The 20,014-nt window shown below is 37.2% G+C and overlaps 1 protein-coding gene across 2 annotated transcripts in view; it reads right to left on the bottom strand.

Annotated features, from left to right (window-relative positions):
* Window positions 1–20,014, bottom strand: part of SATB2 (SATB homeobox 2) — a 187,454-nt gene that overhangs the window by 62,270 nt on the left and 105,170 nt on the right. For both annotated transcript variants that reach the window (XM_072742826.1, XM_026002597.2), the window contains exon 8: window positions 12,700–13,172. In XM_072742826.1, the coding sequence (XP_072598927.1) occupies window positions 12,700–13,172 (473 nt within the window). The remainder of the gene's footprint in view (window positions 1–12,699; window positions 13,173–20,014) is intronic.

Here is a 20,014-nt window from a genome sequence, read left to right as displayed (position 1 = left end):
GAACTACTGGAGTATATACAAAATAACCAGCAAACATTACCCCCCAAAATGAAGTGATATTAGATAATCTGTTCAGCCTTTTTGTCACCTGCAACAAATTAGGCTTTCAATATGCAAAACATCTTCCTTCCAGAAAAACAAATGATCATGATTCCATTTAATTGTAATTTAATGAGGCATAATTTATTTTTTAAAGTGATATACACCAGGTGTGTACTGAGGAAACTGGCCCAGCAAACCCCAGTGCTCCCTCTTGGAAAAAGCCTCAAGCTAGCTGGAGACTGTTTTCATTTCTGTAAATTACATTTCTGTTTGTGGCAGTTGAAGTGGGAGGTATAAAGGGTAACCTGCAATGTTCATATATTTATTGTAACATATACCTTTGAAGTAACCCAACCAAAAAATACTCATTTATCATATAAGCAAATAGTTTGAAAGTGTTGAGTTCCAGTCTGAGCAAAGATAGATTTTTGAGAACATAAACCCTGTCCCCTAATAATGTATTTTGCTTATTGTTGGATGTATTAACAAAGCATGTAAGCTATTTAATGATGATCTTCAGAAATCAATTTACAACTCTTAAAGGATGTATGAGTTGAAACATATGTATTACGTGGTAATGAGTCTGAAAGTATAATTAGTTCATATTTATATATTGCTTTAAACAAATGATGTCATAACCAATCAGCAAGGTTCAAAGACACATATATGTCCCCCATTTTACAGATTAAAATTATAGAGGATGGAAGGTACAAGGGGCCTTATCACGTATCAGCCAACACCTCATCCTGCTCTGAGCACGATCTATCACATACTTTCCTTGAAATACAAACAAACAAAAAACAAAAAAACTCTAGTACCCTCCAAATATACTCTTCACATCTTACTCTTCGTGTCTTCACTCTTCACATTTGCATGCTTATTTTGTTAGCCTTACTTTTCACACAATTCTGAAATGTCTGGTTTCAGCTGATGTGAGAGCCAAAAATTGGTATTCTTTTGTGAAAACCAGGTAGTACCAAATTCCTAGCCTAATCATACAAAGTGAGCTCTTATATCTCAGTAGTTAATGCAGTTATCAAAGCTGTGAAATCAACTGTGGGGCTGTAGAAAGTACTGACATCCCAGCATCTGAAAGCTGACCTAACAGAACTGGCTCTTTCCTAATCTCCAATCTCATTTCCTTTTAGGTGCTCCTGAGAGGCATTTTCCCCTCTGCTCACGAATATAAACAGGTTTCCCTGGGTTCCATATTCATAATCTACACCCCCACTATGAACCTGAAAGCTGAAATTCATCTGTGTAATGCTAAAAATACTCACCCCCCTCTTCACCCCCCAGAGTACTGCTTAGCCATGAAGCCAGAGTACTTAGGCTGATTTGAATAAAAGGTATACAGGGCACAACAATGACAATTTGATTTTTATTATTAAAAATGATGTGTTAAATCCTCAAAGAAAATGTCGTTATTGCATTAGTTTAATAAAACCTCTCTTTATTACAATATTTCTTTATTAGGAAAGACAGTCTATGCATGTAGCATTTTTGTAGGATGGGGGTGGATAGAATTGAGCATCTACAGGGAATTAATGTACTCTGCAAATATAAGTGCATATACAAAAGTAACATTTGCAGACAAATGTTGTTTCTGTAGAAATGTATTCTGTAATGTACTAAAACGTGTGTGTGTGTGTGTGTGTGTGTGTGTGTATATATATATACATTATATATATGTATATATATATACTGCAGTTGGCAATAGTTTCTCCCTCCTCTGAACTGATATGGCACTAGTTCTATCTCCCATTTGTGACACTTAACCATCTTTTACATTGTGCTACTATAAAACCTCTTCTTCCTATCATACAGTAAATTCTTTGGGAGCAGAATCTGTATACTTTGTGCTTAGTGGTTAGTTGCGAATATACAGGCTCTCAGAATGTATCAAATGCATTTTTTTTTCATTTTTCTGAACACCCAGCAACAGGCCCTGATGCACCACATATGACACTCAAGATCTTTTCATTCAAGCTATTATAAACACAAAGATAATGGAAATCAAAATGGTGGGCCATGCAGACTCTAGAACAGATATTTCATGTACCCCAAATCTGCAATTTATTAATTAAAATACTTCCCTCAAAGACAGCCTTCTTTCAAATGTACATAATAAAACTTCACTTGTGCCATCTGACATATCAGAATACAGTAAGCATGCAATACAAAGTGAAGGGGTCCAACAAAAACATTCTTGACACCAAAACCATCCCTCTTAACTGCTTTCCCCTTGTCCAAGCCACTCTTGAGCACATACAATGGGGAACTTAGCAACTTTATTATTTTTATCTACCTACTTAATGCAAAGATAGATACAATTAGATGTGCAGTTTTTTCTCCTCTTTATCCTTTCCCTTTATGTCTTTAGAAAGTCTTAGGTACTGGAATGGGGAGCTATGCACAATCTAAGTCAAAAGTTTTAAACATATTAGTACCCAAAGCAAAAGCAAATAGAGAATTGAACAGGTTCCCTTTGGAAACCTTTGCCAATGGTGTTCTCAGCTCTGGGCACATACGTGGTTTCTACTAACACCTCAAGTACCTGGCACATGACTGCTGCATTCACAAAGCTCTGGGCCCCTGGTTATTTCTAGTTTCTATGTGTATTGTGTGAAACAACTGTTGGCAAACTGCCCCCCAAATTTACTAGCTTTGGCTACTTTGTCAAAACATTGGCAAAAATAGCACTTTCCAAAAACAAAACAAAACAAACCAAAAACATACATTTAGTGAATATTTATATCTCAAATGTATCAAATGCATTTAGATATAAAAAGTAAAGCAGTCTAGTAACATAGGAGTTGACTTTGTCCTAAAACAGTTAAAAAAAAAACATTATTTTTTTCCTACTGAAATATTTCTACATTAACTTCAATCACCTCTAAGGTCAAGAACATCTTTTCTCATACAGTACATGCAACACATCATAGTACTTATTATACCACAATGGGATTACTGGTTTGAAAGCCTGTTTACCCCTTGTACCTACTTGAAGAAGGGATTGTGTCTTCCATCGTCTGCTCTATGATAACAAAAGTAATTGAGACTAAAGTGGTTGTGAATGTGAGTTCTGAAGTCAAAATTGCTGGGTTCCAAATTGGGCTTCAATTGGATAAAGATTAATTAATCTCCCTATGGCACAGTTTTCTCACCTGTAAAACTGACTTAATAAGTATATACTTCCCACACAGGATTCCTCAGAGCTTGTAACTGTACCTAATACATGTGTTCAATAAATGTTGTTAGCTTTCATTATAATGCCTACCATAGTCTCTGAATGCTTAAAAAATATTAGTTAAGTGAATGAATTAATAAATACAGAACTAATACCAAAGTACAATTCTTATTTTAAATTTGTAGTTTCAAATTTTCAAGGCCCTCCACTTATAATTTGCTAAACATCTTCCCATACAGAAGGCAGAAAATGTAAAGAATACATTTTAGGAAGCGGAGTAACTAAAATTATTTGGGATAGAGGATAATGTAAAGAAAAATTTAATTAATTATGTTAAGTGGAATGACCATATGGATATCCAGCATGTCACTAAACCAAGATATTCAAAAGTAAACTTTTCTTCCCTAAGTAACTCTGTAGTCATTTAAAAAAAAAAAAAAGCCTTAATTTGCATTCTTATTTAAATATGGGTCAGAATTCTTAGCACATGGTAGAAGTATTTCAGTACATCGTAACTATTTTTTTAATAATGAAATGCAATTAAATAGATTGGAAATTACCAGAGTACTTCATACATGGTATAAGTATTATTTGATGAAGACTTTTTTTTCTGCCTTTCATGAAGGACCATAGAAATATATGGATAGATAAAATTACGATGGAAATGAGATGGAGGGCAGCCCAGGTGGCTCAGCGGTTTAGCGCTGCCTTCAGCCCAGGGCCTGATCCTGGAGACCCGGGATCGAGTCCCACGTAGGCTCCCTGCATGGAGCCTGCTTCTCCCTCTGCCTGTGTCTCTGCTTCCCTCTCTCTCTCTTTCTCTCTCTCTCTCATGAATAAATAAATAAAAATCTTTTTAAAAAAAGGAAATGAGATGGAGCTCCAGATAGACACACATACATATGGCCACATGTGCAAGTATGTGTAATAGCTCATGACGTAAAAAGTTTTTCTCCCTGGGTTTTACAGTAAGAGAATTTGAAAGTAAATGCTGTCATCTACAATGATAATTTTAGGTACAAAACTTGTAGACAGAATGTAAACAACCTCGCAATCTCCAACTGACTTCAAATTGATTCGGTTATATTTTTCTCACCGCATTTCTGGCTTTTACACTTAATTCACTTTATTTGAACAAACATGCACTTAACCCCAGGCCAAATGGTCATCATCTCAATCAATGGCCATGAAAGGAACACCCCTTGTGTATTTTTTTTTATTACTTTAAATAAGCAGTGGTGAAAAAGTATATAAATAATGGGATCTAAAGCTAGTGTTCCTTGTATTGCTTCTATAAAAATTCTACTTTAATTGTAAACATCAGCCAGAATCAGAGGAGACTAGTTAAATATTAAAACAGGCCTTCATACAAAATACAGATCTATACTGAGCCACACTCACTGAAGGTAAAGGAATATCCTTATTGAAGAGAGAGATACCTTATCTGTGTGAAATGAGTTGATCACTCCTTGTCAGAAAATAGTGACAGAAACTTAGAAAACCATCCCCAGAAGCAGCCTTTTTAAGCTGAAATGGAGAAACTGGAATTTTCTAAAATTAATCCATTCTAATTTTTAAGAACTTTGCACACTGGTAAGGGATAGGAACAAGCAGAATGGTGTACTATCATCTTTGTTTTCCTCTGATTCTTTGGTGCCAGTTTTGTGAAGGGGGGGGGGGAGTCTTTATATATTCTCCTCCACAAAACTTTCTATTCCAAGTAGATTTGGGAATGAGGAGAGGGTTATATATGTTTGACAGCTACTGAGTCAACCATCTGTCTACCCAGAGCACAAAGCCAGTATCTCCTCCATCCTTTTTCGCTGGAATTGCCCAAAAGGTGCTAATTAATGATAGTTTTTATATGTACAAGAGAAACTGAAGTGAGACCACTAGCTAGAGGCCATCCTTAAGCCATCTAATAACTCTGAGACACTGCTATCCTGATAGATATTAATATTATTATAATCTTCAAATCTATGAATTCAAGCCAGTGGTTCTGAAATGAAAGATTGCCTATTTTATGAAGCAAGCAGGGCCATCTTTTCCTACTTTATTAATTTAATGTTGAAATCAAAAGAGGGTGTATTATTTGCTTCAAAACCCAATAACATGTTCATGGCTGATCTGCAGCATTTCATATTTACAGGCCATCTTTCAGTGGATGGACTTCCTTTTTCTCACAGGTTTCCTTGTCATTTTATAACCAGCTCACTGGACCATGGAGTCAAGACCCCTGGGTTTACATTGTGTTCTATTCCTGTATGACTTGCTGAGCGCCCATATCTCCATCGCATAGTAAGAAATAATGATGGCTGGGACCAAAGGCTGGCCGAGAAATAATTCTGAATATCTTGGGGGTCAAGTTTTCTACAAACGTAAACTGTATGTGTAATTAAATCAAGCCCATCTTTGGCTAACAATATGTATAAATCAAACACAAGACTTTCTTCTCCCCCAAACTGACTGGTAACGCACGTAAGTTCAGATTTCCAAATATTTTGGTTGCTAAAATGTTCACGTTGTTACTACATTATCTCTTCCTAACCGTGCCACTTCAAAATATAATGTTTAGCAAGTCTTTAGACATTTTTAGCCTTAATAACATAGGTGTAAATACTAGATACATGGTGCCAATAAAGCATAAAAGTAAAATCCATGTCATTTCATACAGACATGTACATTTCTAGCCCTTGACCTTACTGCCAACTCTCCTGATACATCATTCAATCTAATTTTCCAATCTGTTGAAAACATTCTCCAGTTGCTGAGTCACTTCATAAAACTGCATTTATGACCCTGGCCTTAAGTTTCTTAAAATGATGTGGCTTTGATGAGTAAACAGCAGATTCTTTGCAAAGTCTCATAAAAAATAAAAAGTAGTCAAATAAGGACAGGTCAACAACCAAATGATTTCCCAAAGGAATTGTGAAATTTCTAAAATCCTTTTCTCTGTCAGATAAGACGATGACGAACAACTTTCTCAAGCAAGGTGTCTGACGAAAAGGTTGCAAATTGTGTAAGTTGGTGACTTTTGCATCAAACTGAAGAAGGAGCAAGATACCAAATTAGAGGCCTACTGTTACAGAATAGCACATTTTATGAAGCACATCTGTGCTTCACTGAAAACATGTTTCCAAGAATTGGCTCAGGAGAACTACCTGAAACAGAAAATGGACCTGAACTTTCTGAGTTATGATGTAATCCGCTAGAGGAAAAAGAAAAATAATTCTTTTATATAAATAATGAATGTGGCAAAAGTTCATTTTCAAACTGTAGAAACTTCTTATTGCTGATTCCTTGTGTAAGAGTGTTTCCTGAACCCTATCATCAAGATAAGGGGATGGTGGTGCAGAGAGCGGACGTGGATCACACCTAATTTCCCTTTTCTGGCATTCCAATGCTCCCATTCACACGTGGCAGGGCATCCGTTCCAATGGATTTAGCCTAGTTTGGATCAAAGCTTCCTCTACTTCATTTAACAGATTTGCTCAGATGGAAGGTCTCAGAGGAGAAACAATGTTAGTAAATGGGGGATTTCTGAACATATGAATATGTAGGTCGTTGGATTTTTAAATAAATTAGAGAATAGTTTATCTATTAAGGAAGATTCACCGTACATATTTTATGAAACCATCCTTATTATAGGTCAGTGGGCATCCCACAACCATTCCTTGCTAATATTAAGACTTTTAAGATACTGTCATAAACCTTTTCAGTGTCACAAGCCTCTGATTTTTTTAAGTCCATCAAGTGACATGGGACAAAAGAATACTAGTGGTTAGAATTCATAATCAAACTGTCAAAAAGCATAGATGTAAACACTGCAAATAGGCAAGCAACTTATTTAATGTCCACAGGCCTAGTAAGTGAAAGTATGTCAACACTAAATAAATTCAGGATATAAGCAAGAGAAAATAAATTGCAAAAGAAATGAAGGTAAAAATCTTAAAAAAAAAAAAAACGGAAAGAAGAAAGGAGGGAGAGAAGGAGGGAAGGGGGAAGAAAGAAAAGAAAAAAAGAAACTAGACAGGGCACTGGTCCTGTTATTTCTTGAAATTATTAGTCCTACAAACACCCTGACAGAGCCCTGGAGACAGCGCAGGGTAAAGGAGCAAAGCGACTCTGAAACTCACATGAATTACATAATTCACTTTTCAGACTCAGGGAAGATGGTTTTCATTTAAGTCAGGTTTGGAAGATCTCACAGAGCTTCAAATTCATTGTCCGCTTCTGTCTCATTCCCTTTTTCTTTCATTTTCTCTCCCTTACATTTGCTATCCATAAGTAAATCCAGACAATGTCACTATCAGTCCATTGAATTCAAACTGGATAACATTTTCAAGAGAAAGTAGTACAGTTAAAAAATATCTAGACTATTCCCATAGTGACATCTTACTTTAGATTTGGAAGGTAGTAGGCATAAAATTGAAGGTAAGTTTTACTCCCCGTACTATCCCATGATATAACCAAGAGCCACTTTAGACCAGCAGTGGCACTGATCTATCATTTGAGACGAAAAGCACATCCTGAGATAAAAGATTCCTGTGTAAGTGATTTATTAAGGAGGTGCTTTTGAGGGAAACTGGTGAGGAAGTGGGGGAGGCAGGGCAGGGAAGGGAAGAAGCCCAAGCAGTCCCTGCCTTAGCCTCATCTGCAGAGAGCTTTGGAGTAGGAGTCACACTTCAGAGCTGTCCCTACTACTGGAGGCAGGGGAGCTGGGCTTTCAGCCTCCTGTCCCAATCAGACATTGGTTAAGTATTTCCAGCTCTCTGCCAGTGTGAATAAAGCAAAACCCACTAGCCTGAGGAAAGTCCTTTGAATGAAAAGCTGACTAGCAGTTGCTAGCTTCTAGAAGTAAAAGTAGGGGGAGGAAGGGGTGAGAGAGAATTAGAACACCAAAAACAGACCAGGCATGTTATCTCCTTCAGAATATATTGTGTGTAAGGTCATAATGACAAAAACAGGCTGCTATCATCCTGATGGCACAGATGGGATAGGACATTCTGCTATGCCCTGTACCTAGAACATTATTCTCGTGCCCATGCTAAAGATTTGATATTCTAGCATTGCATGATCTCAAGACACACTGATTAACATAAAAGTGTATTAAAAGTAAGCTCCTGGAAATATGGCTCTATTCCCTCAATTGTGTTATTTTGTGTCACCAAATGATATGCTTACAGTGGCAAAGGATCAGAAATACAAAGTAATTAATAGTTTCTCTTTGGAGAAGTGGCATTTTCAAATGCTGCTTATTATGAATTTGAGTTGTTCATCTGGAAGTTTTAAACACCACAAACTAGGCTGATGCCCTTTTTTATTTTCAGTTTTAGCTTCATTTATGAATATTATACACGTGATTTTGTCCTATACACACACCCTCCCTCCCTAATTACTAGTTGTTACTGGTCCAATCATCAAGCACAAATCCAGGAACACAAACTTTAGGGTGACAAATCAGGTTGCTTTTTATTGAATTTGATAATAAATGAATAATAGAGATCATAAAGAGACTCAATCAGTTACATATCTGCCTTCAGCTCAGGTCATGATCTCGGGGTCCTGGAATCAAGCCGCCTCAGCCAGGCTCCCTGCTCAGCAGCGAGTCTGCTTCTCCTTCTGCCTCTACCCCCCCACACCCCCCGCCGTGTGTGGGTGCGTGCACACACTGTCTCTCTCTCGGTCTCAAATAAATAAACAAAATCTTTAAAAAAAATTTAGTGGACTGAAGTATGTTACATATCAATAAAGCAACTAAGTACAAGATTGATACTGGCTTTAGGTACCCATCAAAAATAAGTAGTCCTAATCCTGCTTGCTTTGAGGGAAAAAAAAATGTTGATTCTTTTCTATCCAAAGATTAACAATTCATTTATGTTATTATCTATAAAGTTAATTTTTGTTTATTATAGCTGGCAAGTCACTGTATCACCCATAAATGTCTGATTCCACTCAAAAAAGCCTAACATTTGGAAAATCCATGGTTGGTTTCATGGGGCATAGTACACCATATTTTCCATTTAATGATTCTGCTGGTGAAACCCAGCTGTCCAACCCTGCTGTTAGTGACTACAGTATATACAGCAAAAACAATCTGCCTGCTGACCTCCGGCTTAAGTTCAAACTATGTCATTCTGTCAATACCATCTACCTTGATTAGGTTGGGCTTTATACACAACAGGTTATGATCCCAGAGGGATGAAAAGCTTTCCCAAATTAAAAGCAGAATTTTAAAAGGAAATACTCATACATTCCTATGCAGTTTCCATTTGATATCCTCAAGGCTGGCCCATGAACTCAAACTCATGTTGATTGAAAGTGAATGTTCCTTTCTGGGTGTAGCCATCTTACAAATTTAATGGCAGGAGGAAAATAATAAAATGTGTTCCATGCTTCAATTAGACCTTTTATAACTTGGCACTTGAACGATGGCAATGCCAAAGAAAAATCATTAATCCATAAAAATAGACAAAAAGGATTGTGCAGGAGAAGACAGACCTCCAGGATCCTAGGGCCATGGCCCAGCATTCCCTCACACTAACATGGTCTGTCTTTTGTCTGGCCTCTCTGTGAGTCCTCTCTAAGGCTTCATGCTATTTGGATAAAATGTATATTGTATTTGATTCTAAAATCCAACCATGCTTTCAATTTTATCCTTAGCCAAAGGAACTATATATATATAACCAGGCAATAAAATGTTGGCTAGCTATGAAATGCCTATTCATGCACATGGATGATAGATGAAAGAAAACACACACATACAACTGCAAAATAAAGGCTAAAAGATGCATCCTTCCACTTTGCATGTAGCGGGAACATGCAGTAGACTTGCTCCAAAGGACCAGAGTTTTTCATAACCCTAGTTCATATATCTGTGGGCACACAAATGCTGCTTGAGTGCCCTGAGTCCAAAAAGAAGTCACAGAGTGATATCCGGAACGTGTGCAGACCTCTGTGAATCTTCAAACTCACTTTTAAATGATGTAAACTGAGTCTGTCAATAATAGAATATAAAAATTAGCTAAGAGTCAAAGGAGCAAGAGATTTCACCCTGTTGGTCTCCTGCCATACCTAATCTGTCAGCACTAAACCTCAAACAATCCCCCATGCTTCTTCCCTGCTCCCACACCCCTGGTTCCGGCATTCCTGAAGACTGTTCCCAAACCACAGTGCTTGGTTCCATCCCTAGTTCACGCCTGTTAACTTCAGCTGAGATCCCAAACTACTTCACAATTCCTTCTATCTCAGATTGACTTCCTACCCCATTCAAACTGTCAACACATTTCTGGCCTCCTTTTCAACACCAAATTCTGGAAAGAGGAATTTGCAGCTCCTGCTTCTATATTCTCAATAGTTTGTCACTCCTTAATTCCTAAGTTCTGGCTCCTGCCTTCTCCAGTCTAATGAAATTATACTCTTAGTTTGCCAAAGGTCTCTCCCAACCAATCACTAAATTTCATGGCGTAGTTTCAAGCTTCTTGCTCCCAGGCATCTTAGTTTTGCACACATGGACACATCTCCTTCTGGAAACTCTCTACTCGTGTTCTCTGTACTCTCACTACTGCCTCCCTTTTCTTCCATCTCCACCTGCTCCCATCTCTACTGGCATTTCTTCTGTCTCTTCTCCTGCTGAGAGCAGTGGTAATGGTTTTTCCCTCTCCTTCCCCCAACTCTTTAGATCCTTTCTTTAACTATTTTTTAACCCTGAAAACTTTTTTTAGCACCAGACTTGTATTTTCAATGGCTCTGCATACCTTCACTTAAGAAATCTCCCAGCACTGCAGAGTCACAACAGCCTAATCCAAAATAATCACTTTAACCTTACTCCAACCAGTCAGTTCTCCTTGATACTCTAAATAACTACAGATGTACTCTTACCCACAAGGCTCAAATCTCGGCATTATATTTACTCTCATCCATTCAAGTGTTTACACTTTCCGTCAACTTTACCTCCATGGTGCTTCTCTACTCTGCGCCCTCTACTCCACCACCACCACAGCCTAGTTCAAAACTTCTACACATTCTAGCTGGACACCAATGGCTGCTCTCTAAATGACATTCCTACCCTCTTGCTAACATGAAGTGGGGGGGCGGGATTTTCCTAAGAACCAATTCTGACTATTGGATCATAGCATATTCCTACGTAAGACCTTCAAAGTGGCTTCCAGGGCCTATTAAAGTTCAAAGGTCCTAGCAGGGCCCTAAGACCTTTTTTGGACTATTTCCTCCCTTTCAAGTTTTATTATCTAGCTTTGCTATCAACTACCAACTATTCCCGCACTTGCCTAACTCAGCACTTTTCTCATTAACTCCTTTGGCCAAAAATACCTTTCTTCTCCATCTTTGCCTGTTCAATTCTACTTATCTTTCAAGGCCTAACTCCCCAGCAACTTAATATTCAAGTCAAGTGTTTACATATGTGCTGGCCCATGATCTTGTTCATCATTGCATCTGCAGAGAGCTTAGCTTCCTGCCTTGCATTTAGTAATGTGGCCAAACTTAAACCTACTGTCCTCTTAAAGACCCTATATTCATCCTACTGTAAGTATTTCTTATCCCCAGCTCCTCACGGAGCTCCAATCCACTAAAACCATGGTTATTCTCTCACACTATCCACCTTACTTCTCATTTTACTTTCGTTATATGAATACATTTTTTTTAATTACCATATCATTAGCTCCTTGAGATTAGCACTTTTATCTTTTTGTTACTCCTATAAGCACTAGATTAGCTGTTATGAAAGTATGGTTCCCAGTCTAGAAGCATCAGAATCACCTGGAACCTTGTTACAAATGCACATTTCTAGGTCACAACCCAGACTATGGAATCAAAAACTCTGAGATGAGGGCCTCAATAAGACAAGATCTACATCAATAAATTGTTTATCTTCTTATCATTTAGTATTATATTGGCATGCAATTACCCCAAAACATTAAAAAATGAGTAAGCTAACTACTACCAATTTATCCATAACTTAAATCTAACTTCTATATATTGAAAGATTTCTAAAAAAAAAAAATCATAGACATTATGACATACAATGAAACTCTTCATAAAGTTCAAAAACAAGATAAATAATAGATTATACATGGATAAATAGTTTTAGAACTATTTTTTAAAAAACAAGTGAATGATAACCACAAAATTCAAGATTAGGGTTATACTTGGGGAAAAGCAGATAAAGAAGATGGGAGAAGAGAAGAACACACAGGCTCAAGTCATTGGTAACATTTGGGGTCCTGAGCTGGGTGGTAGGTTCACAGATGTTCATTACCTTACTGGAATTAATTAATTACGGCTATATATGGATCAATGATGACAGTATTTCCAGAAATAAGGATTATTAGTTAATTCTGTATGCTCTGAGAGTCATAAAAATTCTTTAAAGGAATAAAAAAGATGTCACAATTCTGTCCTTAATATTATTCTAAACCACTAATTATCATGTTCAATGCTAATCATACCTGTGTGCGGTTGAATGCCACTCTTGCAAAGACAGCTTGGGACACACTGGCCCTCTTCAGCTCATCTCTGACTTGCTGGTAGATATCTGGAGAGACTTCTACAGAAGAGTTGGTTGGCTCTGGCTTGACTGCTCTGGGAATGGGCGGATGGTTCAGGAACTGCTGGTTGATGGCTTGAGGGTGCTGGTGAGCCAGGAGGCGGCTAACAGCAATCTGTTGGTTTATCAGATGGGCCATGGCAATTTGTTGCCTAACAAGTTGTGGACTGAGCTGGGGAGAAAGAAGACCAGGGCTCATGATGGGCTGTAATGCGGGCACTTGGTTTCGGATTGGAGTACTGTGGTGGATTTGGCTATGAGGAGACTGTTCGTTGGTTTTCCCCAAGGATGCCAGCTGGTTCATATTTGGTAAATGCATTGGACGCTGGCCCAGAACACAATAGTCTGAAAGGTTTTCTCGTTCCACTCTTTCCACTGTTAAGAGATAAAAATGATAATTCATCATTATTTTCATTGGCATAATTTGTTGCTAATATATGTAGTACTGAATTATCATATTTTTGGTATATTAATGACATAAGGTTTTTTCCTACAAAGTTGGAAGCCCCAGAGTAAAAGTAAAACTGCAAAATGTTACAACTCAATTTTTTATAGGTAATATGAAAGTAATAATATTTACTACTTCATTTTTCTTAAATTCTTAAAGGTTGGGATTTTATTGAATAACCAAGACAGAAACCACTAAGCATGATAAATTCTAAATCCTCTCATATTCCCAAGCTCTCTCATCTCCCTCATCACCCTCTGTTATAAAAACACCAGCTGTTCTCATCTTCTGTAGTTTGTGGTTAATGGTGTAGTTCATGGTTATCAGGAAATGACAAGGACAACATCTCCTGCCAAATTAACTGCTACCTCCTAACAAAAATCTCACACAATAAGTATTATACAACTATGGGAACAATCATAGAAAATGTGTACCATGTAGCATATCTTTTATCTACTCACCTGTTATCTTTGTTATCAGACTATTTCTTTAAGAAATGGAAAAGTTAATAATTGCGATGTGCACTAGGATAAGAAAAAAAAAATCTCACAATACGAAAAATATTGCCTTGACTTTCCATTAAATAAGATGCCTCTCCCCTAGATATCTACCTTATTACATTTTACTGTACTTTACTAGTAAAGATTTTTTTTTAAGATTTTATTTATTTATTCATGATAGTCACACAGAGAGAGAGAGAGGCAGAGACACAGGCAGAGGGAGAAGCAGGCTCCATGCAGGGAGCTCGATGTGGGATTCGATCCTAGGTCTCCAGGATTGCGCCCCGGGCCAAAGGCAGGCGCCAAACCGCTGCGCCACCCAGGGATCCCTACTAGTAAAGATTTAAGGACTAGCCTTGGCAGAGGAAAAAGAAAGTATCATATACGTTCAAACATAAGGAGAAATTTTTTCCTCCTCCAAGAATATTTCCCAGAAAAGAGTAAATCACCTCAGAGTCAAATCCTTATCTAAATCTCTGTATCATGTTATGATGTAAAACAATGGTTGCTTTGGAGAAAACATGTTAGGCTGAAACAACCACTATTATTCCTAGTTTTAAGCCCTTACAGATGTAATTTAACAAAATCTGGGCTTTTAAAAAAGAATTATTTACTTATCTGTGGGGCAGGGGGAGTAGCAAGAGAGAGAGAGAGAAAGAGAATCTTAAGCAAACTCTGAGTGAGTGCAGAGTCCGATGCTGGATGCTGGGCTTGATCTCATGACCCTGAGATCATGACCTGAGCTGAAATCAAAAGTAGGACACTTAACCAACTGAGCCACCCAGGTGCTCCAACAAAATCTGTTTTTTAAAGCAAAAATTCCAAACAGACTTAGTAATTATTTCTTAAAATTGCAAATGTTGTATATGTTCATGCAAAAGCCTATTAAAATAACTTTAAAGATCAAGAGATCAAAAGTAGTCACCCATATGACAAATTTTAAAAATAACTGTCCCACTATTATGCAAATGATGCTGTAGTTTGGCACAAGGTTTACAATGGCAGGATCATATTTGTAACAGAAAAGTTTGAAGTCTCAAAAAAAAAACTTAAGCAGAAACAGTGTGTCCTAGAAAACTGGGTTAAGTGACTCCAAATACAGGGTTTTATAATGCAAAGACACAAGTGCCAAATCATACGTGAGGAATTCTGATAAAATCAATCAAAAGAACTTTAAAAGTGGAGAAAAATAGCATTTCTAATTAACATTTTATGTAATATGTGATATTAAAATATATACATGGAAGTTAATTCATTGTTAATTAAAATGTAAGTAAATATTTGACCATTTTATCCATATGTCTTATAGTTTTATATATTTCTCACTGGGAAAAGAGATAAACATTAGTGTCCTGGGATCACTTTATATTCAGACATATCTAGTATTTCTGCTTTGCTTAGAAAACAAAATGAATGCTTAACTTTCCCATGAACCCCCAAATAAGTTTACCTCAGATTTCTTGAAAGGCTCAATTTCTAACTTAATCCTTTCAATGTAATTCATTTAGTTGTATTTACCTTTCTTTCACAAGGTTCAAGGAGAGCAAATTATTTTAATCTTATCCTCTCAATGCAAACATTTTTCAGTCATTGTATTAATCAAATTTAAGGTATACAATCTTACAATCACACCAAGCAAATGGAGAGCCTTCAAAAGGCTACATAACACAGTTTCAATACAACAGGAATGACTATTATGATTCCCCGACTGAGAGAAGTAGAGGAGCTGCATGCTGCATCTGGAGTAAAGTTGTACTTTATAGACAGGAATACTTGGCACTTACTAGATACTTGGTCCACTTTTATTTGTTTAATTCCTTTTTAATTCAGCCAAAATAAAAGCATATTCAAACACTTAAGACATAAAAGTTTTATCCATTTCTTTTTCTACTTAAAAAAATATAGAACCATCTTTTTATAGCATGCATCCTTTGATTGAAAGCTAATTTTCCAAAATGTTGGTATTTTCATTTTTCAGTGGTTTTACTATACTTTGAGTGAGTCATTTCCTTGAAATACTTCCTTGAAATAGGGCACCTGGGTGGCTCAATCGGTTAAGTATCTGCCTTCAGCTCAGGTCATGATCTCAGGGTCCTGGGATTAAGCCCTGCATCCGGCTCCCTGCTCACCAGGGAGTCTGTTTTTCCCCCTGCCCCCCAAATAAATCTTTAAAAAAAGAAATGTATCTAAATCACATCATTAATAAAGATTTCTATTCATAGATCTAGTCATAATTTTGCACACAATTAAGCATTAACGTCAGAGCTCCAAGAAATCTGTATGAATTGGTGCAATAAGAATCAGAATAAGATCACTCCATATTCCTTTAAGATTTATACATAGTATGTTCTTAGTTCTCAGACCCTTATAAATTCATATACTTAAAAATAGGGGCTGTGGAAGTATCCTTAAGAACATATAGTAACACCAAGAAGTACTAACTACTTAGAAAGCCATAATGAAGGAATTGCAAAGGCAAATGCCAGACCTCTAGGAAGAGAGCAAAAGCCAGCAAAACCAGCTGAAGAGATAGGAGAGTAAGAGAAAGCCTGCCAGCCCAAAAGAAGCAGCCACTACCTTGCCTCGGCCAGGCTGTTTCTTTCTCATATTGTCATTTCTTCAGATGTTTTTTCAAGAAAATGGAAAATCTGGATTATTATATGATAGTACCAGTTTTTCAAGTATTGGCAACTAATTCCATTTGCAAAACACAACAAACACCACAAACAAAACATATCTGAAAACCAGATACTGTGTATAGGCTATCTATAGGACTAAAGATATCCCTTAAGTTGTTAAAGAAGAAAATATTCAACAATTTTCTTTAAAGATGGTTAAGGCAGACCTTATCCGGGACCATCGCAATAGGTATAGAGACCCCTGTAATGGGATTTTATGGTTGGGGGAGAGATTGTACTCAACTCCAGATACAGCATGAATTCATGGGAATTTACAGCCAAAGAGCAAGGTAGGGGTCGGTATGATTTTCCACTAATCACTAAGAGGAAACATCGGGGCCCCGGGTCGGGGCGGGGGCGGGGGGGTGTCTGGCTACCTGACCTAACAGGATTCTTTGCTGAAGACAGGACAGAGTGATCAAACATCACCTGGGGGGATGGTGGAAGATGAAGAACCTAATCGGATAATCGAGGGGCGATCAGATATGGTGGCAGCGGTGGGGGGGGGGGGGGGGCTGTTCAGGTTAATTGACTGAGTTTTACAAGAAGTGCAGAGATGAACCATGGAGAAAATTTAGAAGCCTGACTAAAGTTTGGTCAAATGAAGATTCTTTGTCACTGTTTTTCAGTGCCTGACAGCTCTACCAATAAAAGCCAAATTCTTGACTTCCTAAAAATGAAGAAAGAAAAAAATCATCATCCTGACTTTTAAGAATGCCTAAAAATCAAATGCTCATCAATAGGCTGCATTTCCACCAACCAAAGCAGTACATGGTTTCAGTAACAATTTGAACAGATTTTGCCAAACTTGAAAATCTTTTTCCTTTTTTTTTCTGCTACCACTCTCATAATGATATCAGAATAATAGTTTAGACTCTAAAGTCACAGCAGGTAAAAGACAAATGCTTTTAAAAAGAGAGAGAGAGAGAGAAGCATCATAGTGTACTAGACTCCATCTAAAAATTGAGCTTGTATGTTCATTATTTCTTTTTTCTTTTCTTTCTTTCCTTCTTTCTCCCCTTCCTACTTCTCTTTCTTTCTTTGTAAATTCATTTGAAAGTGATCAAAATGGCTGAAATGTAGACCTAACAGTAGTGCCTGATATTGTGTTTTGCTTTTTCATTCTAACAGAAAACGTAATAGTAAGTCTGTCTTAAACTAAATCAAATCCAAAGACCACACCTTGACTCTGAGAATCCAGCAATATTCAGCCATGAAAAAGAAATCCTGAAAAAAGTGAAGAATATATGGTAGCCCTACCTCTAATGATGAAAGCAATGGTCATATTCACAACCAAAAAAATCTTAATAAAGCCAAAATGCTTACTTATCAAAGAGACATAAAAAACATAATTTCCAGGGCTTTGAATCAGAGCTACAATTTAATTCACAATGAATTTGATTCTACTGTTGATAAAGTCCTGAAGGCGACTTGTGGGGTTGGGAAGGAATGATGTCTCCAGCTTCAAGTTCAAGTTTCCAAATGGGATGTGGTTTAAGGAACCATCAGGACAAGTGGGGCTGAAATATTTTTATGCCTAGTAGCTGAGGCTTTCTGTAGCTTTTCTAAGGTCTGGGAAAGGATCTTAGTCCAGGGGACTTGCAGGTGAGTTCAGATCTGGAGTCTACTCATGTTTCTGAGAAACTCAAGAGGTCCAGGCTATCTTACAGATTCCTCTGAACTTTCCGGGAATGAGTGAAAACTTCAGGAAATGGGAAACTATTATTTAACCACTCTCTGAGCTTCTGAAATTGTATTTAACTCTAAAGTAAGAGAGGCCTTTGTACCCCTGCTTTAGAATTGCAGGGGGCTCCTAAAGCCTTCGTGAGTTCACAGAGCACCCTATGACCATCAGCTATTTAGTGGCCATGATTGCTGGTTATGGTTGGTTGCTCATAGACAAGAAAGTCACACTCCTCCCCAGGGATCAATCTGCATATAATTAAAAGATATTTGGTGCAAAAATCTCATTTTATTTCAGGCAATTTTACAGTACATCCAGGAAGTCAAGTATTTATCTTAATTATCACAAATTCCTGCTATATACTTATATGCATATTGTACATTTCAGGTCTGTGCTATGTCAGATAGAGTACAGTCCTTGAACCATCAAAATTCCTATCACCTGGAAGACTATTAGAAACATAAGTTCATTAGCTCCAAATCAGAATCTCTTAGAGTTCTTTCTTTCTTATTTTTGTTAAAGATTTTATTTCTTTATTTGACAGAGAAAAAGAACACAAGCAGGAGCAGCAGGGAGCAGGAGAAGCAGACTCCCCACGGAGCAGGGAGCCCTATGCGGGGCTGGATCCCAGGACCCTGGGATCATGACCTGAGCTGAAAGCAGACACTTAACCGACTGAGCCACGCAGGTGCCCCCCCTTAGAGTTCTTATGTACACTAAGATTCCAATGATTTTGATGTACACTAAAGTTTGAGCATCATCTTTGTTTTTATTGATTGTCTTTTGAAATTCTACAGATAGATATCAGGTAATTTTTATGTACACTAAAGTTTGAGAATCACTGTTCTATATTTTCTTTGCTTTTATGTTGTTTTTAAGATTTATTTATGTAATAGAGAGAAAGAGAGAGAGTGCACATGCAAACACTTGCTCACATACACATGTACACAAGCAGAAAGAGGAGCTGAGGGGGACTGTCAAGCAGACTTCCTGCTGAGTGAGCATGAACCCAACGTGGGGCTGGATTTCACAAACTTGAGATCAGGCCCCTGAGCTGCAATCCAGAGTCAGGCACTCAGTCAACTGAACCACCCAGACCCTCTTACATTGCTGTCTTTTGAGACTATTATCAGACACATTAACTGTCAAAGCCAGTTTCTGCTGTTTTTCCTCTAATCTTAACATTCACTATGTTATAGATGTAAAAGCATTTAAAAACGTATGTGATAAATTTTTAGTTTTTGTTGATGATCACATTATAGTGAAGGAGCATTGATTGGATCTGATACTAGAAAACAGTACTCGAATTTGCACTGTACCTCTTATTAGTCGTGAGGCCTCCTTGGGCAAGTTGGAGATCCTCTAACCCTCAGTCTTACCCTAGGGAAAATATTATTATCTATCTCAGAATTGTATGAGTGAAGGTTAGATGATTAGTATCTATGTGAAAGATCTTTGTCAAAGCGCTATTATAAATTTCAGAAAATATCTGTATAATTATGATTAACAGAATAGGCTTCCCCGTTTCAAAACTTCCTGATTAAGACACTCTGCGCAAATGTCTGCTATTTCTATCAAAGGTCACCTAAAGAACTGCAATCTTTTTCTTTTTTCAAGTAACTATGCCATGTTACATCATATCACTTTTAAAAATAAATCCTATACTTTCAAAGAACTCATTATCAATAGAGAATCACATGCCTCATGATATATACAGGGATATGTTGTTATTCAGTTTCTCCAAATGAGACTTAGTTGTTCACATTCCAACCTTCAAATTAAGACACAGAATAGATGTGAAATAAAATGATATAATCTCACAACTCTTGAAATTAAATTTATAAAAATGTCACACAAATCCAGCTTTAAGTTTCAAAAGTTATTATGAATAAAAATAGAAACAAAAA

Source organism: Vulpes vulpes, chromosome 16 (assembly GCF_048418805.1).
Source record: "Vulpes vulpes isolate BD-2025 chromosome 16, VulVul3, whole genome shotgun sequence".
Taxonomy (NCBI): domain Eukaryota; kingdom Metazoa; phylum Chordata; class Mammalia; order Carnivora; family Canidae; genus Vulpes; species Vulpes vulpes.
Note: the sequence above shows the minus strand (reverse complement) of the source record. Positions and strands in the feature narration are given on the sequence as shown.